At 56.5% G+C, this 19,247-nt stretch overlaps 1 protein-coding gene and 1 pseudogene across 5 annotated transcripts; both read left to right on the top strand.

Annotated features, from left to right (window-relative positions):
• The first annotated feature begins 1,553 nt into the window (after positions 1–1,553).
• On the top strand, positions 1,554–19,186 carry ELAVL3 (ELAV like RNA binding protein 3). 5 transcript variants are annotated; one of them, XR_009049283.1, is made up of 8 exons: positions 1,554–1,958; positions 8,266–8,485; positions 8,770–8,873; positions 12,447–12,600; positions 12,751–12,976; positions 13,747–13,785; positions 15,521–16,029; positions 17,780–19,186. XR_009049283.1 is itself a non-coding variant. In XM_057710282.1 (7 exons), exons 1-7 carry the CDS (start codon positions 1,950–1,952, stop codon positions 15,870–15,872), a joined length of 1,104 nt encoding a protein of 367 aa, XP_057566265.1. In that variant the 5' UTR covers positions 1,554–1,949; the 3' UTR covers positions 15,873–16,591. The 5 variants fall into 5 exon arrangements, 4 of the variants coding, with proteins under 4 accessions (XP_057566265.1, XP_057566267.1, XP_057566266.1 ...); XM_057710282.1 differs by lacking the exon at positions 17,780–19,186 and having other exon boundaries at positions 15,521–16,591; XM_057710284.1 differs by lacking the exon at positions 17,780–19,186 and having other exon boundaries at positions 15,542–16,591.
• Positions 16,734–17,786, top strand: LOC130837387 (basic proline-rich protein-like; annotated as a pseudogene).
• Positions 19,187–19,247: the final 61 nt, after the last annotated feature.

Below are 19,247 nucleotides of genomic sequence, written 5' to 3' on the forward strand. Positions count from 1 at the left end.
GATGAGCGAGTCCGGCTGCTGGCCCGCCCCCGCGAGCCTCCCCGCAAGGCTCAGTCCCCTTCGCTATCCCTGCACAACCGGGAGCCAGCAGTTTCCATGGGAACTGCAGCCGGGTCTGCGCGCTGGGGAGTAGCCTTCCCGGCACAGACACAGTTTCAGATCCGACAGCAGCCGGGAGGAACACGAGATAGGGAACAAGCCATCTCTCGGGGTCCCCCGGGTCGGCAGCCAGGTCGCCCAGAGAAATCCAAGAAGGGCCAACAGGGGACCCGCGTCGCCACCGCCCAGATTGCGCGAGCCATAATGATTGGCCTTCCCTTTCCATCGGCGTGGCAGCGCTGTCTGCTGCTCGCGCTTCCATTGGCTCAACCTCGAAGGTATCTTCCCTCAATTGGTTCTCTCGGGGGACATCCCTGATTGGTCAAATTAAGCTGTCCTCGCTGGGTTTGATGGCACTCTCGGACTGTCTGGAGCCTAAAAGGGCGTGCAGGGACGAGAATAGAGTTTGAGTTGCGACTCCCGGGTTAGGAGACCCGGGCTACCAGCCCGCAGCGCCCTGGACAGGGCCGTCGGACCGCTGTCTGTGGTGCTGAAGCCTCACTCAAAGGCGCCGCTAGTGCTGTAGTGAGAACACCTCCTCGCGCCTCGGGGCAGCCCCGACAAAAACGTGCACTCGCGCCCGCGCACCAAAGGAGACTGTGCCACCCCCTGTTGCCTGAGACAAAGGCCAGCCCCCCACCCCACCCCCCAGCCGAGAGGGAGTAGGACTCCACAGGCGGACAAATCCCCAGCCCGGGAAGCCGGGACACTTACATGGTAAAACCGTCCACCCAAAGTTTATGGGGTCCGAGATGGCCCGATGGTTTCCCAGGTCTGCAAGGCACCAGTGGGGTTTGCCTGGAACCCTGAGCCCCAAACTTCTTCACTCCCTCTGAAGCAGTGCCCCTTCACTGTGGGATGCCCATTCACCACACCCTTCGAACCCTAGAGACACCTAGCCTGCTCAAAATCCACAGGGTCCCAATTCCTTCTGCAAGCTGACTAGGTCCCCAGCCACCCGCACCTTGCTCCCTTGGTCTTGAGACTACATATAGTCCTCCCAAATCTGGCGACCCAGGCCTCTGCTCATTGAAGTCTTGGTTTCTCGTCCCTCTACAGTCCTCTCGGTGGACAGCACCCCCTGAAGGTAATACCTCCTCGCCCTCTTTGCTCCATCAGCTCTGAGTGCTAGACAGAGGGAAACCCTTTCTGTCTTCCGGGCAGAAAGCCCGCCCAAGAAAGAGCGCCAACGCAGGAAGTAGAATCCGTGAGGGCAAAGGGCCCGAATCTGGCAACCCGACGCCCCAGGATGTGCTTTCTGGGCTTGCGAAGTCCTGGCCAGCGCGCGCTCGCTTCCACCTGCCGCGCCGTCGGGAGCCTCGAGGAGGCGGGGCTCGGTTGCCGCAGCCAATAAGCGACGCCGGCGCTGGCAGCTGCTGCTATAAAGGGCTGGGGGCGGCGGCGGCGCTGCCCAGAGCGCGGAGCGCGCAGCGCGGGCTGGAGGGAGGGAGGGAGGGCGGGCGAGGGGAGAGGACTGAACACCGGGGACCGGACAGGCCGGGCCGAGGGGCGGCAGCGAAAGGCAGAGCGCCGCGATCTCTGTCGGGAAGCGCAACCTCCCCGGGCCCCGCGGGGCCGCGCAGGGGGCGTTCTCAGTCCCGCGCCCGCTCCCTCTTTCCATCCCCTGCCGCCCGCAGGCCATCCCGGGGCCCGGTTATCCGCGCGCGCGTACCCGGGCTCGGGCCTCTCCCCGGTCCTCGAGGGAGCCGTTGCCCTCACCGAGACCTCTGCAGCGGCCGCACCAGAGGCCGCCTGGGCAGGACCCCGGCGTGAGCATCGAGCGCCCCCCAAGGAGTGCACGACCCCCGGAGCCGCCCTCAACACGGACCGCGCCCGCCGGGCACACAAGAATGGTCACTGTAGGTATTCCCCTGTCACTGAGAGGGAGCCTGGTCGGAGAGGGGTTAGGCACAGGCTCCGAGAAGATGGGGGGGGGGGGGGTAGGACCAGGCCTAGCTAGGCCCGGGTGGGGGGGTAGGACCGAGTCTCGGGGCCTGAGAGTGGACGGAGCCGCGCCCAGAGTGCTGGGGGCGCTTAGAGTCTGGCTTGAGAGGCCTTAGAGAATTGAGCTGAGATTCTGGGGACATCCTACGGCGCCCTGGGGGCGGGATTGCCCCCCCTTCAGCAGGCCTGATGGGGGAGGGGCCGCCGCGGCGGAGGATGCCTCCTCCATCCAGGCCCGGACCCAGCAGGCCTCCCAGGCAAACGCAGGCCCCCAGTCACTGGTGCTGGGCCAGGACAAGGCGGCAAGGAGTCCCCGAGAGCCCCAGGGAAGGGGTGGCGTCGGATCGCGCGCCCTGGGCCTCGACCGCGCCCGGGAGCCGGGCGTCTCGTCCTCGAGCCCGTCGACCTTGCGGCAAGCGGGGAGGGGAGAGGAGGGGGCGCGCCTGGAGGCCCCGCGGGCCCGCCGCCACCGCCGCCGCGTCCCTTTGTTTCTCGGCGCTTCTTCGCGGGCCGTAGCCTCGCGCGGGCGCCTCAGGCTGCGGGGAGGGGGAGGGGAGAGAAGGGCTCACGAGGGGGTGCTCCGCCGCTCCTGAGCCCCCGCCCCCAGGGGATGGGGTAAGGGGCTCAGGCAGGCCCCCTAGGCCAGGTCCAGGCGCCCCACCCCGCCAGAGCTCTGGGCCGCGGGGTGACCTTGAGCGCGCCCGCCCGCCCGCGCCACTCGCCCCGCGCCCGGTGCTTTCAGCAGCCACAGAGCTGGTCAGCTCCCGAGCACCCGGCCACGCCCGGCCACGCCCTTCCTAACCACGCCCCTGCCCCGCCCATCTAGGCCCCGCCCCTGGGGCCCCAGGGGCCCGGCCTCGCCCGAGCCCTCGGATTTCCACTCGGCAACCCGGGCGTATCCCGGGGGCGGGGCTGGCCAATTCTAGCCCCACCCCGTCTCCACCCCCGCCCCCGCCGCGCGACTCTGCTCCCAGCGCCTCCGAGCGTCCTTTGTCTGGTCCCGGCGCCCGGGCCTCCTTCTTTCGCTCTTTCTGTCTCTCGGGTCTCACTGTGTATGTCCCTGTACGCTGTTTCTCTTTCTGGACCTCTTTTTCGAGTGGTAGCGAGCATAGTGGGTGGGGGGATGCTCAGCACTCGCTCCATGCCTGGGCCTCTTCTCCGATAGCCCCTGGGACCCACCCACCTGGCTCTGGGAAAGGAGGCCTGAGAGAGGCTACTCTTTTCTGCTGTGTGATCTCAGGCCAGCTCCTTCCCCTCTCTGTGCCTCAGGCTGCTCACCCAGGTCTAGGAACGTGAGTGAGGCCTCCTGAGGACCCTCAGCACCCCCACAACAGTCCAGCATACGTTGCTCTGATCGGTGCCCTCATTTGAAAAAAGGGAAGCTGATGCACAAAGGGGCGAGGGTGTGGTCAGAGGTCACACAAGGGCCTTGAAGCCCTCGGAGTCCTGTTCACTCTGATGGAGAGTACAGGCAGCGACCCATCACGGGGACGGGCTGGGAGGAAGTGAGGGGCTGAGCTGAGACAGTGAGGGCCCTGCAAGGAGGGAGAAGGGCCCAGAAGCAGGAGGCTCGCTTAGCACCACGTGGTGGCCCAGCCTTACCATACATAACCACTCAATGCCCTATTGTCACCGGTACCCAGGCTTCTGTCACTGTGACTAGGGCCAGGGGGCACAGTTGGGAGCCAAGGGGGTCTGACACAGCAAGCGACCTCAGGTGTGTTCATAGCAAAATCCATATGTCAGATGTTTGTACAATGGTGCAAAAGAGTTGGAGAAAGAGTGAGAAAGAGAAGGAGGGGGAGATAGAGGGAGGAGAAAGACGGGCAGAGGGGAGAGATGGGGACAGAGGAGAAGAGAGAGAAACTGAGGGGAAAAGAGGGAAAGAGAAACAGAAAGAGGGAGAGACCCAGAGGAAGAGCTAGAGAGAGTGGGAAGGGAGGTTCCTTTGCTCCATCTTTGATCTGTCTTCCTCCTCTCTGACTTCACCTCTCCATCCCTGTCATTAGACGGCCCTCGGCCCTCTAAGGTCCCTGTGATCCCTGTGTCATCCCAGGCCATGCATTTGCTTTGGGCTGAGGCTGGGCGGGTGTGGCCTCCACCAATCCTATCCCCATTAGCAGCTCAGCCGGCTCAGCCTCGGAGGAAATGCGACACTGATCCCTCTAAGCTCTGGCACAGATGGGAGGGAGATGGGGTGGTAGTGAGATTAGCAGGCTGGGCCACAAGATCCTGAGCAGAAACCCCCCCAATCATCTCTAACCTCCATTCAAGTTGAGGACAGCATTTGCATGGGGGGGGCGGGGTGTGGAGAACCAGTAACCCCATAGGCTCTAGGGTCATCAGATCAAGGGGTCAAACCCTAACACCATCACCGCCACTTCCCCCTGTCATCCTGGGCAAGTCATAGGTCCGTTTTACCCTCAATTTCTCCATCTGAGAAATAGAGATGATTTCCAGCTTTCAGCATGGTTGAGGAAAGGCAATGAAAACTTCACATGTTCAGTGCCTAAGTAGGGCTTCCAAAGCTGGAACCTGATGTGTCCCGAAACAGTGGCTTATGTACTGCTGATTGCTTTTTTGGGCTCCCATAGCAGACATTATCAACCAATCACAGAATTCTAGCTCACTGAGCCCAGAGTGGAATTCAGATTCCATCTCCCTATACATGGGGGACCTCTGTGCCATATCTTTAGTGGTGGGACAGAGGCCCAGAAAGGCAACGTGAGTGTCAGAGGACACACAGTGAGGAGGGTGGAGCCAGCAGCTGGCACATGGTGACACCTAGCAAATATTTGTTGAGTTGAATGAGGAGACTTAGCCAAAAAAGTGGGTTTAAATGTAGTGATGCCTGGGGCTTGGCATAGAGTAGGTGCTGAGCTTTGCTTTGCTTTGTTTTATTATTATTATTATTATTATTATTATTATTATTATTATTATTATTGGCCTTTTCATTGAGAGTGGGCTGTGGAGTCTAAACCCTGGATTTGAATTCTTGGTCCACTTTTTGCTTGCTACCCAACCTTGTGCAAATCCGTCCTCCTTCAGTGAGACTCAGTTTTTTCATCCGTTAAATGAAGCAAAGAGTCCCATAACATTCAATGTTGGGAGAACTGCCTGGAAATTTTCACATAAAGAATTTTGTCTGACACATAGCAGGCCCTCAATACACGGCCATGTTGTTAGTAAAGTATTAATGTTACAAGATCAGGATGCAGATGTGTGGAGTGTACATTAATGCTTTATTTCAGGCACCTGTGAAAGACATTGCTAATCAATCCAGTTTGTGTTCCTGATGAGGCTGGATGTGACTTCAGAATAATCCTCCAGGGAATTCCCCAGTGGTCCAGAGGTTAAAACTCCACACTCTCACTGCCGAGTGCCTGGGTTCAATCCCTGGTCAGGAAACTAAGATCCCATAAGCTGCATGGTGCAGCCAAAAATGAAAGAAAAAAAAAAAAAAAGACGAAGAATCCTCCACGCGGCTCCCCCAGACAGCCACTCCCAGCCAAATGGAGCGGCAGGGGAGTTGACCCTCTGTACCATCCTTTAAGTAAGAATAAATGACAAGGAAGCAGAAGCCCAAAGAAGAGCTAAGATTATCCCTGAGGACATACAGCTATATGGTGTCAGAGCTGCCCACAATGTATTGGCCAATCATTAAAACCAGCTCTGAAGTCCAGCATATCCAGGTTTGAAATCAAGTTCCCCATTTATATCACCCGACAGCTCTGAGTCATTTCCCTGGTACTTGACACGGTAGATGTCAACGATTATTAATAACAGCATTATGAGGCAGGGCTGGTGGACAGGACAATCCTGCTTCCACTTCCTGTGACTGTGCCTATGGCAGACATGGCTAACAGATCCCAGAATGCTTTCCCGCTGCACCCACAATTGGCTCTAGATCGTTCTCTGGTCACTATGCCGGTGATTTGGAGTTTTCAACAAAGTGGAGCAGAGGTCCAGAAGTGTTGAGTAGCATACCTGAGGACACACAGCTGGGAAATGTTAGAGCCAGCACTAGTCTTAGTTGGCAGTGGAAGTTGGAAATACAGATGCCCAATCAGAAAAGCTCATGTGCAAATCCGTTTCACCATTTATGGGCTGCATGATCTCTGGTAATTTTTCAAACATCTCTGAACCTCACTTTCCTCATCCGTTGTCTTAGTCAGCTCGGGCTGATTAAAATACCATAAGCTGGGTGCTTAAACAACAGATATTTATTTCTCATAGTTCTGGAGGCTGAGAAGTCCAAGATCAAGGTGTGGGCTGACTCGATTCCTGGTGAGGGCCGGCGTCCTGGTTTGTAGACAGCTTCCTGAAGACAGCTGTGTTATCACTGTCTTCATATGGTGGAGAGAGAGAGATCGTCTGTCTCCTGTCCCTTTTTATAAGGCTCCACCCTCATGACCTAATTACCTCCCAAAGGTCCCACCTCCAAATACCATCGCACTGGAGAGTAGGGTTTCAACATGTGAATTTGGAGGCCCACAAGCATTTAGTCCATAGCATCTCTTTAAGCAGGAGTAATAAAACCCTCCTCTTTTCAGAGTTGTGAATAAGAAAAGAAACTGCCTGTAGAGGGCCTTGCACTGTGCCTGGCACACAGTATGCACAATATTTGGGAACAATTATGGTATTGTATTTTGGGGCAGGGATGGCTGAGATGGTGTGTACCTGCTGGCTCTTTCTAATTCTGTGGCCGTAACAGACATTGCTAATCAATCACAGTGGTCTTTCCTGCTGAACCTGAATATGGCTTTAAATCCTTCTTAATTCATCCATCTAGGAAGACTCTACCAATCTATGTGAGTTCCTAGGTAAGGGCAACCTGTTCACCAATGGTGCCGTAGGAGAAGACCTAAGGAAATGCTGGCTACTTTCCCTTCCCATGCCCATGATAGACAATACAAATCAATCCCAGCACTGTTTCATACTGAGCCCAGATGTGGCTCTAAAAGCCTTCTCTACGTGGCCCTTAAGACAGGCATTACTAATTGTTTTGAATTTTCAGCAAAGTGAACCAGAGGCCCCAAGAGGATAAGGAGCATATCCAAGGGCACACAGCAAGGAGTTGTCAGAGCTGGTACCTGCCTGGTTGACCGTCATAGAGAATGGTAGAGTGGTCTTCAGGTCTAGACAGGTCTGCATTTGCATTTGCTTTCCAGTGCCACCACTTTTAAGCTGTGTGACTTCAACAGGTTCCTGAACGCCTCTCAGGTTCTTTATTTGTCATAGCATAACTAACTTCTACCTGATACCATGTGTGAATTAAAGTTTAAAAAAAATTTTAAACTCCTAAACAAAGAACCATCAAAAAACTTTGGCAAATCAAATCAATGTATATAAACAAAACTGCATCATGACCAAGTTCAGTTTAGCTTAGGAAAGTTGATTTAATATTGGAAAATCAGTTAATATAATTCACTACTTTAACATGTTAAAGCAAAAAATCATTTCAATAGATGTAGAAAAAGATATTCAATAAAATTCAATATCCGATCCTTAAAAAATATCATTAGTTTACTAAGAATAAAATTAAACATTCTTAACTTGATAAAAGCTATCTATGAAAAAATCTATAGTAAAGATCATATTTAGCTGTGAAATGTCTAAAACATTTCCTTTAATGTCAAGAATAAAGAAGCCACTATCACAATGTAGCCCCTGCAATAAGACAAGAAAAATGACAGTATAGATTGGAGATAAAAAAGTAAAACTGTCATTATTTGCAGGTGTTGTTATGTTATACATAAAAACCCCAAAATGGCTCAGTGGAAAAACTGTGGGGGTAAATGCCTAGTGGGAAAATTATGCATGAAGCAAGAGAAATATTAACACATTTGGGATAGGAATTACCTTTGGTGGGAAAAGCGAAGTACATGGTCAGGGACAGGATCACGAGGTCTTCAAAGCTAATAAAAATGTTGTAATTCTTATCCTGAATACAGAATTATTCATTTCATTATTCTACAAATGCAGACTGGTTTTAGACAAACAGGGAAGCATATATGCAAAGGGGCATATATGGCACTTATATATAGACTTTTTCACATGTAAAGTGCTTTGCCCAGTGCTCAAGAAGTCGAAGGGACTGTAAGAATAATGCCTTATCCCCTCTGTGTGTTCAAGCCTGTGTCACCACCAACCCCCTCCTCACTCCTACTGGTCCCTGGTGTGGGAACTGGGCCGTGAGTGGGTGCGGCCTGTTGTCTCCAGCAGATACTCGGGGCCATGGAGTCTCAGGTGGCGGGGGGCCCGGCCGGCCCGGCCCTGCCCAACGGGCCACTCCTTGGTACAAACGGAGCCACTGATGACAGCAAGACCAACCTCATCGTCAACTACCTGCCCCAGAACATGACCCAGGATGAGTTCAAGAGTCTCTTCGGCAGCATTGGTGACATTGAGTCCTGCAAGTTGGTTCGGGACAAGATCACAGGTGTGGCTGCCAGCAGGTGGGGGAGGAGGGAGGAGACAGAGGTGGTAGCCTCAGGAGTACAGGTGTGGTGTGGAGACAGGCATGACCCCTGGTGGGAGGTAATGGGAACAGGTGGCACCCTGGGGGGTCTGAGGGGTCCTAGGGATAGGGTAGTACTCTGGGGGAGCAGATGAGGGTGGAAACTTGGTTCTCATAACCTTGAGGGGGGTGATCAGTCTCTCAGGCCTGGGTCTGGGAGGACACTGACAGGTCCGGAGAGGTCATCGTCCTGGTCCTACCTGCAGGGCAGAGCCTCGGCTATGGGTTTGTGAACTACTCTGACCCCAACGATGCAGACAAAGCCATCAACACCCTCAACGGCCTCAAACTGCAGACAAAGACCATCAAGGTCAGCGCCCTCATTCCCCACTGCCGCCCATCCCTGTGACTTCCCATCCCAGCTGTGCCCATTTCCTCTCTGTGACCACCCACCTGGACGGACCCTTGCACTGCCACCCGCCCCCCAAGTCCATATTCTCCCCATGTGTCCATTCCCCTCACTGCCACCCATCCTCTCCCAGGCTCATCCCCTCAGGGATTCAAATCACTCCCCTAAGGCTTTCTGGCTGGGGCCCCAGGGCCAATGATGGCTCTGCCTCTCCGAGCCTCAGTTTTCTCACTTGTCAATGGGAAGATGATCAGCCCCATATTCTCTGGCAACTCAAGGAGTTAGCCAGGCCCTGGAGGTACCCACCCCCTCAGGAGAGAGTGACCAGGGTCTGGTGGGCAGCCCTCTCCCTGCCTTTGTCATGGAAATGGGGGAGAGGTGGGGGCCCATCTGCCATCTGGAGCCTAACTAGGGTCTGGGAGGGTGGGATTAGGGGTGGGCCCTTCCCCCACCTTTGTGCAATGCCCCTCCCCCCTTGACCTCCCCTCTCAGCAGCTGCAGCTGGGACCCTGCAAGCCCAGGTTCCCTGGAGGGGGGGAAATCACCATGGAAACCCCCTCTCTAGGTTTGCCTGGGGGCGTCTGGGCTCCGCCCCGCAAATCTGCTCCTGAACCCTGGGGGAGGCCGGGCTGGGGAGGACGCCCATCTGGCCCCCAGTTCGCCATGGGAACAGAGGTGCCGGAATCTCTTCCTCTCCCTGATGTGGAGGCTGACAAGTGCCTAATGGGTCCCTCCATGGCCAAGTAGACCCAAAAGCCCCCAGGTCATGAAAGTGGACCCTAGTGATGAATTATATGACCCAGAGGGCCACTGTGTGCCTGTGATGTGGCGTGTGTGAGTGTGTGTGTGTGTGTGAGAGAGAGAGAGAGAGAGAGACCCTGGGCTGTAAGACATGGTGTTCGTGGAACCCCATGGCAATGTGAGTGGCCGTTATCACGTAGGTCTGGCTGTTATAGACTCTGGCTGTGTCACTATGTGAGATGTGCTGTTTATTTGACAGTGTGCTTTGTGACACAGTGCAACTCCGGCTGTGACCTGGTGGGGCTGCGTGGGTGTGTCTGGCTGTGACAGGGTGTTTGTGTGTTACAGTGAAGTTGTGTAGGTGTGTCTACCTGTGGCCCATTTGGCGGAGCACGTGTGTGACACTGAGGGCTTGTGTGGTGGTGTGACAGGTGTGTGGTTCTGTGACTCTTTACTGTAATTATCCCAAACTCCAAGAGTCACTGTGAATGTGGCAGTGGCCTTGTGTCACCCTCCTGCTGGTGTAGTCACCGTGGCTGTGCAGTGGGTATCACAGCGTGGCACTCTGTGTGTGTGTGTGTGTGTGTGTGTGTGTGTGTGTGTGTGCATCTGCCTGGGTGGCTGTGGTGTGTGGTTGGTCCTGACTAGGTGTTCCAGCAGATTCTGCCCAAAATATTTCCAGCCACCCATCATGTGCCAGGCCCCATCCTTGGGAGGGGGTGTGGGAGGAGCCCATACCCAGATGAGGAACCTCGGTCAGCCCACATCATGGAAGGATGGGAAAGGCCCCTGAACACTGACTCTGTGCCTCAGGTGACCCCTGACCCCAAAACCCACCCAGGATCTCAGCCTCCCTTCCCCTCTCCCCCAGCTCCAATCCATCAACAAGTCTCAAAACTCACAGCCCCGCAGGGTCGGGGAGAGTGAAAACCATCAAATACATGGCCGTGAGTTTTATTTATTATTACAAAAATAATAGCAGCTGTGGTGTTTGTCTTTTTTTCCGGAGGACCCCAGGTGTGCACAATTGCATCAATTAGAATCCCCCTACCCCCACCCCGTGAGCACCCTCACCCCCCATCCGCCCTTGGCCCAATTTATTCACTTTCTTCTCTTTTTAATTAGTTATTTCTAATGAAGTCATATGCCCTCACAACGCACCGCCCGAAACAAAAGCCAGACCCTTGACAATGACTGCCATCTACCCAGAGGTTAATTTAGAAGAAACAGAAAATAGACATCAGCAGAAATAAGGGGGAACGGAGCTTATCCCACCCACCCCCGCCCCCCGTCAGCTCTAGGTCACCCTGTTAGCATTCGGGCGTGGGTCCTCCAGATCATGTTTCCAGGACATTGATAAACACACAATGAGATGGGGTCACACAATACTTGCTGCTCTGTAAATGGACTTTTCTTTCCCCCACTTTACAATACTTACCACTGTTTCGGGGAAATAAATATACACGTCCACCATTTTTTAAACAGCTGAAGAGAGTTTCATTGTTGGGCTGGACCATAATTAATGACATGAATGGAAGTGTCATACTAAAATGTGTCTAAATCACAGCTGAGAGAAGGGCTTTGCGAGAGAGGAATGGGGGTAAGGGTGGAGGACCAAATTCAGATGGGAGAGGACAGGGAGGATATTCCAACTGAGACCTGGAGAAGAAAAGCAAGGAAGAGAGTTGCAAGCACAGGGAACAGCAAGTGCAAAGGCCCTGAGGGTGAAGCACACCTAGTGTGTTTGAGGAATGTGGAGGAGGCCTGTATGCCTGGAATAGAGATGTTAAGGGGGACAGTGGGCAGAGATGAGGGCAAGGGGGGTGATGGGGAAGGTCATGCAGGGCCTTGTGGGCCTGGAGAGAACTTTAACTCTGAGGAAGGTGGGAGCCACGGAGGGTTCTAAGCAGAGCAGGGATGTGATCTGGCTTAGATGCTCACAGGTGCCCCCTGGCTGCTGCGGGGGGAACAGCCTGTGGGGGTTGAGAGGCGACCAGGGAACCAGGGCCGAGACTGCTGCACTGGTCTGGATGAGCAATGGTAGGGCAGTGGAAATGGAGAGAAGTGTGTGGATTCTATCCAGATAATGAGGAAGGTGGAGCTGACAGGATGGATGGTGGTTGGATGTGGGTGTGACAGAGGCATTCAGGACAACCCGAGGCTGGGGACCTGAGCACCCAGGAGGACAAAACTGTCATTACTGAGTTAGGGCAAGTTGGAGGTGCTGAGTGTGACCCCGCCCCTCCGCCATGAGGCCTCTTCATGGGTCACCTGGAAGCAGATGTCACTCAGGTGCGCAGTGCAGGGGCCAGGCCGGTGCTGGGCTCGGACATTTGGGGGTTGTCCAGGTTGAGCTGAGGGCCAAAGATCTGAGGGACCCAGTGTAGTCAGGAAGAAAAGGGGCCAGCATCCCAGGTTCACCTTCCAAAGGCATGGAACGTGTCAACGTTGATGGAATGTCCAGCCTGAAAACATGACCTAGAGAGGCGAGGGTCCCTGAGGTCTCCAGGGAGAGGTGTGACCCCAGAGGCGCAGCTCCTTTGACCTCCTCAGATGACAGGTCCCTCTCACCGCCCTATGTAGGCTGGGCCACACTGTCTTGGCCACAGCCACATGCCCTCCCTGCAAGCCCCGGTCAACCCCACCCACCACCCATGGTGGCTACTCGCAGTCTTTGTTGAGTAAACGGATGAGGGACCTCTGTCGCACAGTGGCGGTGTGGATGTGGCCTCACCCTCCCCATCTATGAAATGGGTCTTGCCCTCACCGCTGTCTGCCTGACCCCTCTCCCAGGTGTCCTATGCCCGACCCAGCTCTGCCTCCATCCGGGATGCGAACCTGTACGTCAGCGGGCTCCCCAAGACCATGAGCCAGAAAGAGATGGAGCAGCTCTTCTCTCAGTACGGCCGCATCATCACTTCTCGCATCCTGGTGGACCAGGTCACAGGTCAGGCTGCTGGGGAGGGGGACCTGGCGGGGGGCGCAGGATTAAGGCACCCAGGTGGGACCAGGGAGGAGAAACCAGAAATAGCGGCGAGGAGGGGGGCAGGGTCACACGGGAGGGGGCGGTCCCCATGACGCCCTTGCGCCCTGGCAGGTGTCTCTCGGGGTGTGGGATTCATCCGCTTTGACAAGAGGATCGAGGCCGAGGAGGCCATCAAAGGACTGAACGGGCAGAAGCCGCTGGGAGCGGCTGAGCCCATCACGGTCAAGTTTGCCAACAACCCGAGTCAGAAGACCGGGCAGGCCCTGCTTACTCACCTGTACCAGTCCTCCGCCCGGCGCTACGCAGGCCCCCTGCACCATCAGACACAGCGCTTCCGGTGAGCCCCCTGCCACTCCCTGCCCCCCCAGACGTCCCAGACCACCAGGGCCAGGTGCCCTAGGTTTGCAGGTGGCCTCCCCGAACCCCATTTCTGCCGGGCAGAGGGACACCAGGAGGTGCCCATGCTCTGGGGCCGCCGAGGGCAGCAAAGTGGAAACATGGGGGGGGCTTGTCAGGTGCTGAGGCCAGGCCCTTGTATACAGCAGGTGCTCCATGTGCGCAGATCACTACGAGTGGTATTATTGGCCACGAGTTTTAGAATCACCCGATCGGGTCAGCTCTGACTGCCCGCTGCCTCCGGCAGGTAGCTCCAGCTGCCTGCGGGCCAGGCACCCTTACTTTTTCTGCACAGCGTCCCCCGTGAGGACAGAGCTTGTCTTGTCCCCATTTTACGGACGGGGACCCTGAGCCTCAGAGAGGCGTGGCCACTTGCTGGGCCCAGGCACTTTGGAAAAGAGACTTCCCTTCTGAGGACCCAAGCGCTGGTGTGGGGGGGCGGGGGGCCGGCACGCAGGACTGGGTGGCCGGGAGGGGGAGGATGAGGATGCCAGTGCAGGCCGGGCAGCGGCAGGGCAGGCAAGAGGCGGTGCCCAAGTGACCACGGTTCCGTGCCAGGCGGTGTCCAGCCGGGCGGGGAGCAGGCGGGCGGGGGCAGGGCTGGCGCTGCTGGACTGCTGGCTGGGGGCAGGGAGGGCAGGCTGGCTGCCCTGCGTCACAGCCGGGGGTGTGCCCAGAAGCCACCAGTGACTACCCCTTCTGCCTCCACAGGCTGGACAATTTGCTCAACATGGCCTACGGAGTCAAGAGGTAACAGTGCCCCCGCCCCACTGCCCCCAGCCCCTCGCTGTCCCTCCTTGGACCCTTGCCCTGGTGGACCCCTCCCCCACCACACCCCCCAGGACCGCCCCTGTCTGGGCATAGTGTGGCCATTAAGAGATCTGGGGGCTATCGAGCCTACTAAACGCCTAGAACGTGCTACTACACAATTTGGACCCGGGGGGGCCTGTCTGTGGCCTTCTCCACCCCCTCGAAAGGCAGGCAGCCTGGCTCACAGCTGTGCCCCCGCTGGCCACTGGCCATCATCTTTGCTGAGGGTCACAGAATGCCCCCTTCTGCCTCAAAGCTGGGGATGAACCTTGAGGCCCCCACGCCACGGTCCACATCCCTGATCCTCTGAAGGTCCCCGTGCTTATAACATCAAGAGCGACTGAGCCCATGCGGAGTGCCAGGGGCTTGACTTGGGGCGGCAGACCCAGCGTGGCCCGGCCAGACTTGGCACCTGGTGGAGATGGGGTGATACTGAGCATGGCGCTTGGCGCGAAGTGGGGGCTCCCTCGGGGAAAGTCAGCGGCTCTTACAATCATGGATACTGTTATTATTTCAGTCCAGTGGGGCAGGACACAGATGAACAACGATCTGGGCTGTGAAGGGGGCAGGAGACGGGGTGATGGGGACCCAGGGGAGACATCAGTTAGGAGACGGGGCCAGAGCAGAACTGCAGTTCCTGGCAGCACGAACCGCTTGTGCAAAGGCCAGGAGGAGGGAGTGAGGCCAGCTCAGGCCTTCGGGGTCCTGGGGTGTTAAGGAGCCTCAGGAAGGCAGGGAGCCAGTGCGGAACGTGGTGGAGCCAGTGCCGCCCCTTCGCTCATTCGTCCCACTCCACAGCCACCCACCCCCGCCCCCGCCACCACGACCGAGGGCCTACTGGTGCTGGGAGCCATCCTGGGCTGGGGCACCGAGGGAACGGAACCCTGCAGGGAAGATGGAGCCGAGAATAAATATACGATGTAAATAGGAAAAGGCCTGGGGACTTCCCTGGCGGTCCAGCGGTTAAGACTCTGATCTTCCACTTGCAGGGACACGGGTTCGATCCCTGGTTGGGGACCTAAGATCTCGCATGCCACATGGTGCGACCAAAAAAATACATACATATTATACACAAATAGGAAAAGGCCGGAGAGGGCCAGAGGGAGGAGGTGGCCACTTTACGAGTCAGAGGAGGCCACCCCGGGGAAGTGACAGCTGAGCTGAGAGGGGGTAGCTTAAAGCCCACACTCGCCCGTTGGTTCCAGCACTGCCCTTACGGGTGGGCCTCTGCCTGGGAGGATGGCCTTCGGGGCAGAAGGGGCAGCATTGCCAAGGACGGGATCAGGGTGGTGTCTGAATGGGGGCAAGGGCCGGAGCTGGGTGGGAAGAGGTGCCAGGCATGGGGAAGAGGACAGGGTCAACAGGGCTGAGGACCAGGCAGGGTGCAAGTTCATAGGGTCAGGGAGTGGATCTGGGCTCAGGGCAGGATTGCGGGTGAGGATCTCATCTTCAGGGAGGGCCATAGGTCAAGACAGGGCTCCGGGTCGGGATGGAGACCGGGGGCTGGTGTCTCAGAGCGGCTCAGGGTCTGGGGCTTCAGGCGGAGTCACAGATGGAGGTCACGGGGCCAGTGCAGGGGTCACATAGTCCCGCGGCCTCTGCGTGGTCCGAGGTCATGACAGGGTCAGGGGGCATGCCGGGGGTCAGGGCAGAGCCCGCGTGACCCCCAAAGTAGTCCCCTGTCGCTTATCGCCAGGTTCTCACCCATCGCCATCGATGGCATGAGCGGCCTTGCGGGCGTGGGCCTGTCGGGGGGCGCGGCGGGCGCAGGCTGGTGCATCTTCGTGTACAACCTGTCTCCGGAGGCGGACGAGAGCGTGCTGTGGCAGCTGTTCGGGCCCTTCGGGGCGGTCACCAACGTCAAGGTCATCCGTGACTTCACCACCAACAAGTGCAAGGGCTTCGGCTTCGTCACCATGACCAACTACGACGAGGCGGCCATGGCCATCGCCAGCCTCAACGGCTACCGCCTGGGCGAGCGCGTGCTGCAGGTGTCCTTCAAGACCAGCAAACAGCACAAGGCCTGAGGCGCCGCCGCCCTCCCCACCCTCCCCAGGCAGCAGAGACAGACAGAGAGAGAGAGAGAGAGAGAGAGAGAGAGAGAGAGAGAGGGGGGCCCGAGAGAGACAGCGCAGGCAGACCATGGACGGCACGAGGGCCCCGCGTCCCTGCAGAAGCCACAGGGTGAGCACTCCGTGGGACGGTCTGCAGGGAAATGGGGGGGGGGGGCGCCTGGGGGTCCCCCGCCCTGTCCTCCTGCTGCTCCCCCCCAGGCTGGGCTGTTCACTCTCTCGTCTTGGTTTTGTTCACGGTGAAGGTTTTTGTTTCCTTTTTCGGCTAAAATGAAAGCAGAGATGTGCCCCCAGCCCGCCCTCAACCACCCTCCCTGGATGGCGTGGGGAGGGGCCGCTGGGGATGCCCTCCCAGGCCCCCTTGCCCAGGTCTCCCCAACACCTAGGTGAACCGGAGAGAGGGGGGGAGCAGGTTTAAAAATCCCCAACACAGCGAAACGTGAGAGGGGTGTGGGCATCCCTGGCCCAGAGCCCCTTGGTGGAATGTGAGCAGCAGGGGGAGGGGCTGGAAACAGAAACAAAATGAAAAAAAAAGGGGGGGTGGGGTGGGAGGGGAAGAAAAACTCTATTTTTGTAAAAAGGGAAAAAAGACCTCGTGGAGAATTTTTACTGGGGATTCTTGAACTTGAAAAAAAAAAAAACCACAAAAAAAGACAAAAAAAAAAAAAAGAAAATATTTTGGCAGGTTATGTTTACCAACTGGGGCAGGGACAGGGAGCAGGGCTTAGGAGCTGAGGGTCCATGGGCCCACACAGAGAAACACAGCCACGCAAAGACACACAGGGGCACGCACACGCACACACCCCACACGGATACACCACAGCACAGACGGACCCAGACTCGCCTCAGGAACTCCTTGGCCCAACTCAGACACGTAGACAAACACGTGGATAAACACAGAAGACCGAAGTATGGGGCTACGGGAACGTGGCTACGGTGGCCATGGGCAGATGTGGACACAGGTGAATGTGGCCGGGGACAAAGGTGGACACGCGCACACGTGGACGTGGGAGCATTTCCACACGTGCACGTGGCCACAGGGCCCAATGGAAGTGGAGACATAAATTTGGACACACAATCTAGACACCCAGTCATGGGGAAACTTAGTCACAAGACCCAGAGACACACACAGACATGCCCACAGCATCCCTCCGGCCCAGGCGGGAGGTCACAGCCCAGACCCCAGCCCGGTCCATAGCCCACTTCCTCCGGTGAGGCCGGCCGGCCCCTCCTTCCGACACTCGGCCCCACTCGCCCCTGCCCCAGGTTCTCTGCAGAGCTCTCTCCTGGCTCCTCAGTGGTCCCTGCCGCCCACGAACACAGGCGTGCAGACACAGCGTCCATGCATCCAGACACACGATACCTCGTTCCCCTTTTGGCGTCACGGTGGGCTGGAGGCAGCCCCCCCCAACACTTGAGGCCAAAGGACCCCCGCCCCCGGGGCTGAACCTCCCTGGGCCGAGGCCCTGGCCCACGAGGCCGAGGGGGAGGCCGGGCCCTGAGCCTCCCCACTCCAGGGCCTCCCCAGCAGCCAGCGCCCGCCACTCCCCGCCAGGCCCGGGGTGGACGGGCCCAGAGGCCCAGCCCCGCATTCCCTTCCCGTCCACGCGTCACCCCCCTTTCAGTTTGTTGGGTTTTTCCGTCTTTCCAGATCAGTGAGGGCAGTGGACGCAGCCCCTGTCCCAAGCCCCGGCCTAGGCTTCTGTCTGGATTTCCATCCCCTTCGTTTTCATTCTTTGTTAAAAAAAAAAAAAAAAAATCCCACCGAAGCCAAAGGCCGGAGCCCCCCAGGAGCCCTCGCAGCCCCCCACCCCCCTCAGTGGGCCTCAGTCAGAACTGAGGATGGCAAATCTCTACTTCAGCCTCAGTGCCCTTCCTCCGATGTCCCTGCGTTTGGTGTCTGGCCATGGCCCCATCTGACTGCCCAGCTCTCTCTCCCCCACCCCTCCCGGTGTTGTTAAACGTCTGTGGAGCTTCTGCTGCAAGGAACAAAAAGAAAAAAAAAAAAAATCAAAAAAGCGACAAAAAAACACAAACAGAAGAGGAAAAAAAGCGACAAAAAAAAGGAAGAGAAAAAAAAAAAAACCCCACACAGAAGAGATTTAAAAAAAAAAAAACAGGAAAAAAAAAACAAAAAAACAGACACGAACTGGCACCAGTTAACTTTCTTGTACTTTTTTGCCGAATTGAGCTTCTTGTAGTTTTAACTTATTGCTATGTTAACTATTTATCCTCCTTGTTGCCCTGTAAGGACATTTGTGTATATTTCTGTTCCTTCATCCAGTTTGCAAGTTTAAAGGAACCACGATGTTCTCTTTGTTTCTTTAAGTTTTTGCCGAGACGTGGTTATGCCTAATTTATTTATAAAAGGGGAAGTGGAATCATTAAAGTAATAATAATTATTAATAACAGTAATGGTAGCCGAGCGGCGCCCCAGGGGGCCTGTGCTCTGCAGGGCGGTCCCCGCGGCCAGCGACGTCCGGGGTCTTAATGGGATTATTTTTGCTTGTCTTGAGAATTTTTTCAGTCCTATTTAGCTGGTGAAACCCTAGCTTGTTCTTGATACACGAACCTATTTATTCTTGTGGTTTTTAAGTCCTCCCCGACCTCCCCACTCCCCTCCAGCAGGGCAGGCCCCCTAGCGGGTCCATCCCTCTCCCTCTGTTTTCTTGGGGCTTTCTCCCCTCTGCCCTCCGCGCGCGGTGACACGTGTCCACACGTGGGCAGCGTGGCGGAGGCATCTGTGAGCAATAAGCGCTGGGTTTGTCCCCCACCCTGGGGGGGGCCGGGCTCTGGAGAGGGGGCACCTCCCCACACCCCCTCACTGAGGCCTGGGCCCCTGCCACCCCCAAGACTGGGAGGGGACTCCTTTTTCTAAAACACAGAACTCAGCCCAGCCAGCCAGGCCCCCTTCCTGGAGGCCAGCCCCTCACCCCAGGGGAGAGGGCCTGGGGTCTTCCACATCCCTGGGGGGCAGGGGCAGGGCCCGTGGAGAAGGGGCTCAGCCCCTCCAGCCCTCCCTTCATCCTGTTATTTATTTGGATGGTTTCAAATCAAGACAGAGTCCATGTTGGAGGTGATAAAGAACTGTTAAAAAAAAAAAAAAAAAAGACAAAAAAAAAGAACAAAAACAAAAAACCAAACCCAAAACCCAACAAGAACACTTTGCGTTGAGTTTAGACACTATTTATTACCGAGATTACAGGCCTGGCCGCGGTAACAGACTTTTACATGGAATTGTTTAATTATTTGTACTTTTCATGCCAGAAAATAAAAGTTCAGAATCTTACGGCCCTGGGTATATGTACATCGGCGTGCGGGGAGTGTTGA

This window comes from Hippopotamus amphibius, chromosome 15, assembly GCF_030028045.1.
Source record: "Hippopotamus amphibius kiboko isolate mHipAmp2 chromosome 15, mHipAmp2.hap2, whole genome shotgun sequence".
NCBI lineage: Eukaryota > Metazoa > Chordata > Mammalia > Artiodactyla > Hippopotamidae > Hippopotamus > Hippopotamus amphibius.